Genomic DNA, 5,546 nt, shown 5'->3' with positions numbered 1-5,546 from the left:
ACCGTTTTCGAAAAGTCGTTGAACTAGCTTCAAAATTACACCAACAAAAAAAAATCTTTTAAATGAGAATGTTAATTTTCGGGACAGCATAAAGTGGACTTTTTATATTGTATCGTTGAAATTTCATTTATAAATGTTTTGTTAAACTGGAAATATTTTTATAAAGCAATAGTTATCACAAACTCTCCAAAAAAGCAAAAATAATTTTAGGATTCAGTTTAACACAAACTGTGCATTTTTTTGGCTACTGAAACAATAGTAATTATTTTCTTTTATGTTTAACGTTGAATATCTTTTTAGTTATTGATTATAAACACCTAAAAGTAAATAATTTTAGAAAGACAATTTAATAATCTTTTTAATGCAAAATCAATAACTAGGGTGTTCCATTTACATTTTTTAAGTTATTGAACTTAACTCCTTCATTTTTTTATCTCTGCAAATGCAACACACTAAAAGAATGTTACAACCTTATAGCATTTAAGTACCTTCTTTTTTGCGGTAGTAAAAAAATATTTCTAGACGTCTCAGTTTTTGTGTAATAAATTATTAAAAAGTACATGTTTTCAACAAAAAAACTAAGCAAAATCGACCAATAAAAGTTTAGATAAAAACATTGTCATAAAAATCTACATCCGAAAACGATAAAAAACACAAGTTTGTATTGTAACTTATTTTTGAAACACGCTGTATAGTTAAAAATAATTTTAGGCGACGGAAATGTGAGAAAAATCGTGTAAAGTCTCAATAATTGTGAGAAGATAAAATGCTTACAAGAAAACAACGAGAAAAGCATTTTTCACGTGTCTTCGTGATTATCAAAAATGATGGGTCTACAAATGCCTTCACTTGGCGATGGTCCTGGTTGTTGGCATGATAACCCAGGTTCGCAGGTCCCACTAAACCCTAGGTCTCCACCGCAAGGCTCTCCCTCTGTTCGAGCACATTCTTGACAGCATCTGAAACAAAATAAATTACACAATTAAAAAAAAATTAAATTAGTATGACAAAAAATTATTGAATTACAATGCAAAAAAGTTAAGAATTTCTTCTTGTTTACATGTTTCAGATAATTAGAAATGCTTTGTTGTTTTTAAAGGTATTTTTACGCATTTTAAGTTAGCTTTTATTAAAGAATATTAACAAAATAACCGAATTATTACTGTAAAAACACAAAGCTTTTTTGTTAATCCATCCAAAAATGGTGGCGGCGCCGGGCAAATAATCTTTCGTAAAAAATGAAACACATTAAAAGCACACTCAAGTTTTAAAAGTCAAGGTTACCAACCTTTTAACCTTTTAACCCCGATTTACAACAGGTTCGTTTTTTGAGACCTCATAATTTCCTTTCCTTCAAACTTCCGGGCGTAATAGATTAAAGCTATTAATTCCGATAAACTTTTCACAAATAGCTTCTAAAACTCTGCTCTGAAATTTTTTTATTCCATTTTGTAGTTAAAGTTATGAATAATGAAAATTTCAAGCACGCCAGCTTAATAGTTAAAACCAAAAACATTTTAATAAATAATTTTAACATTCTTTCACAACACTGGAAAACCATTATTTTTACTCTTTCTTCTAGAAAAATGTAATTTTGTGCAATATTTAAAAAAAAATTTAAATCAAAAGAAAACATAAATGCAAAAATAAGGATTTGGTACATATGCAGTCGAAACTTGTCATGATGTCAATATTGAAAAATTTAAAATAAAATATTTGAGTGAAACGTCTCGCCTCAGAATAAGTACCAACCCAACGACTTGCTTGAAATTTAATAAAAACAATTTGAAATAATTGAAATAAAACGTTAGTTTGTGTGTTTCTCTTCTCACAAAAGCAACCGAAAACTTTTAAACGAGTTTGCATAGAAGAAAAATTCAAACTCGAATTATACGAGGAAGCCTTGCCAAACATGATTTACATTTCGGTTCAAGATTAGACAAGTGAAGTGAACAAGACAGTAAAACAAGCTCGGAAGGTGTTTTTGCCATTATTGCAAAAGCTCACCTGAAAAATTTCAGTACCTCTTTGCCAAATCGAGTGGAAAAACTGAACGAAAATATTTTAGATTAAAAAAATGTGATGAATATCGATGCACTATTTCCTTAAAAGCGTTCAAAGTTGTGCTTGAATTTCAAGCCAAGAATCTGGAACATTCGCCGACTGCTTTTTCTGAAGAAAAGAGTTGTGCAAAAATTTGTTTTTTTTCTGTAAATAACACAAATTATGACGTTTTTTCTGCATTTACAGAAGTAAAAATTGAAAAAATCTACATGAATTATAACAAATATTACTGTTTTCGGAAGGATTAAAAGTGACTCCATTAATATTGTTTGAATTATTAATGTGTTTTCTTTGTTTGGAAAAATATCACCTACTTTTTTAATTCATCGAAATTATTGATTTAAACCATTCTGAAGACGTCATTTTCTGTGAACTTTTGGATTATAAAAATTTTATTTATTAAAAAAATAAATAAATGAGATTTACGTCAAAATTTAAGATTAATGATTTTTCAGACATGACCTTCAAGTTTCATGTTATCCTAACTCAAGTCCTGAAACCACTACACTTACAACAGCAATTAGTGAGTTTGACAAGTGCTTTAGGTTCACCCATATTCACCTTTTAACCTCAATTTGTAAAATTCATAAAAAAATAAGAAAAAATTCAGCGAAAGTAATTTATTTAATCTTCCATCCGCGTATTATGATAATAACTAAGTCATTTAAACACAAGAAGACTACAAAATCTCACATAAACTCCGAATATAACTCGTTAATAATTTATATAAAAATTAGGGTTAATGCTCTCGAAACAATTAGAAACTTACGAACAAGTTTTTTATTCCATTCAATAAGTTTTCCAAAAATTCAACAACTTGAAATAGAAAAAAAGAAAACATTTTATAGAAAAAAAAATCTTGTCTTACAAGCCATTTAACATAGCAGAGTTCTACTGTTGTAAAATCAAAATTTAATTTAAAATAAAAGCTTCTATTAATCAAAGTGTTTCATTTAAAAAAAAATTTTGGAACAAGCTGTATAATTGAAAATAATTTCATGCGATGCCCTATTTTAGTATTTATCAATTTTCTATATAAATTTTTAAAAATTTTAACAATTAAAGGTCAATAATGGACTTTGTCAACTCACTGAGCCACTCTGAATAATTATTTCAACAAACCTAACTGAGTTTTTTGGAATAAAGAATTGAAACAAAAAAAACATTTTCTATTTTTATTATTTTTTACTAATTTTGTACTACAATAGAAAAAATAATAGCAGAAATATACTGCGTCACAAGGCAAAAAACTGGAAAGGGTCAGTGAGAATGGAATTTTTTTGATTTTGCTTAAATTAATAATTCTGAAAGAGCAAATTATAAAAAAAACATAAATGAACCAGAATATTTATAAATTTTTTTCCGTATTTTACATATAATTTTTTCTGACACTGAAGACAACTTCATAGTTTGGGGGTGTCAAAGGTAACCTTCTGTTTTGATGTTACAAAAATATTGTTCTTGAGTTGATACATTTTGAATTTTTTTTTTTGGATTTAAAAAAAAATTAAATAAATGTTAATTAATACAATAGAACCCCGAAAATTCGCCAAGTTTAAAAGAAAAAAATATTATAAACTTTTTATAGAACAATTTACTAAATTTTTTGATTTTAAATTAATAATTCCGAAAGAAAAAAAGAAACGTAAATGAACGAGAATATTTATAGAGTTTTTCCCGTGATTTACCTATAATTTTTTTTAACACTAAAGACAACTTCATAGTTTATACTTATATGAGATTTACGTCAAAATTTAAAATTAATGATTTTTCAGACATGACCTTTAAGTTTCATGTTATCCTAACTCAAGTCCTGAAACCACTACACTTACAACATCAATTAGTGAGTTTGACAAGTGCTTTAAGTTCACCCACATTCACCTTTTAACCTCAATTTGTAAAATTAATAAAAAAAAATCAGCGAAAGTAATTTAGACCGAAATGTGGCATTGTGTGAGATTTGTTAAAGAAGCTATTTGTTCATAAACGACTTTGATTAAGATTCAGAATAACACAAACGTCCTTGGTTCACGCATTGGTATAGATTTTCACTCACAAGACACGATATTTCTCAATCACTCGCCAATTTCTACCTTCCACAACCTTTAATCACGAACTTTGACTCTTTCCTTATCCTTCTCACATTTTTTACCTTATTTGGAACAAAAAATTGTTAAAAAATTTGATAAAAATCATTTTTACTCAAAACTATTATAGCCCCCAGTGAAATGCAAGATCAAATTTAAGAAATAAGATTTAGAGAGAATTGAATTTTTGAAAAGAACAAAAGGTTAAAACTACGTTTTGTCTAATTTTGCCTTCTCTGTCCTTTCAGCAATTTTGCTACAAATCAGTTCCCTCTAAATCAAACTTTCTTTGTGATAAAAAAGACTGCAAAATTGCTTTTTACTTTATCTACATTTCTTCTTCATTTATTGAATTAACTGTTAATGTCGGAATTTCTCTTGTGCTCGCGTTAAAACGATAATGCTAAACGCTAATTGTCATGTCATTAGCAAGCATAATGTTCCATCCGCGTGTTATGATAATAATTAAGTCACTTAAACACAAAAAGACTACAAAATCTCACATAAAATCCGAACATAACTCGTTAATAATTTATATAAAAATTAAGGTTAATGCTGTCGAAACAATGAGAAACTTATGTTAGTTGGGCTGAAAAATCCATTCCATTCAATGAGTTTTCCAATAATTCAACAACTTGAAATTTAAAAAAAAAACATTTTATAGAAAAAATTTTTTTTGCAAGCCATCTTATATAACGGAGTTCTACTGTAGCAAAATCAAATTTTAATTTAAAACACAAAAGCTTCTAATAATTAAATGTTTCATTAAAAAAAAATTTTTTGGAACACGCTGTATAATTGAAAATAATTTCATGGGATGCCCTATTTTAGTATTTATCAATTTTTTATATAATTTTTAAAAATTTCAACAATAAAAAGTCAATAATGGACTTTATCAACTCACTGAGATACTCTGAATAATTATTTCAACAAACCTAACTGAAAAAAAATACATTTTCTATTTTTATTATTATTTACTGCTTTTGTGCTAGAATAGAAAAAATAATAGTAGAAATATACTGCGTCACAAGGCATAAAACTGAAAAGGGTCAGTGAGAATGCAATTATTTTGATTTTCCTTAAAATAATAATTCTGAAAGAGAAAAAAAAAACATAAATGAACCAGAATATTTATAGAGTTTTTCCCTTGTTTTACATATAATTTTTTCTAAATAGTTTGACACCCCAAAGGTAACTCTCTGTTTTGATGTTACAAAAATATTGTTCTTGAGTTGACACGTTTTGAAATAATTTTTTTTTGTATTTAAAAAATAATTAAATATATTTTAATTAATACAATAGAACCCCCCTAAACGAGAATTCAATAAATTTTCCGAAAATATGACAACTTTAAAAGAGAACAACATTATAAACTTTTTATAGAAAATTTTCTAA

At 27.0% G+C, this 5,546-nt stretch overlaps 1 protein-coding gene across 1 annotated transcript in view; it reads right to left on the bottom strand.

The window, feature by feature from the left end:
• LOC123005275 (insulin-like growth factor-binding protein 7) overlaps positions 1 to 5,546 on the bottom strand; it is a 32,877-nt gene that overhangs the window by 10,174 nt on the left and 17,157 nt on the right. The window contains exon 2 of the mRNA XM_044398958.1: positions 775 to 959. Within this exon, the coding sequence (XP_044254893.1) occupies positions 800 to 959 (160 nt within the window). The 3' untranslated portion in view covers positions 775 to 799. The remainder of the gene's footprint in view (positions 1 to 774; positions 960 to 5,546) is intronic.

The sequence above is a fragment of the Tribolium madens genome, unplaced genomic scaffold (genome assembly GCF_015345945.1).
Source record: "Tribolium madens isolate multiple individuals breed KSU strain unplaced genomic scaffold, Tmad_KSU_1.1 Scaffold_11;HRSCAF=98;Tcas5.2_LG3b, whole genome shotgun sequence".
Classification (NCBI taxonomy): domain Eukaryota; kingdom Metazoa; phylum Arthropoda; class Insecta; order Coleoptera; family Tenebrionidae; genus Tribolium; species Tribolium madens.
This window is presented reverse-complemented; position numbering and strand designations above follow the sequence as displayed.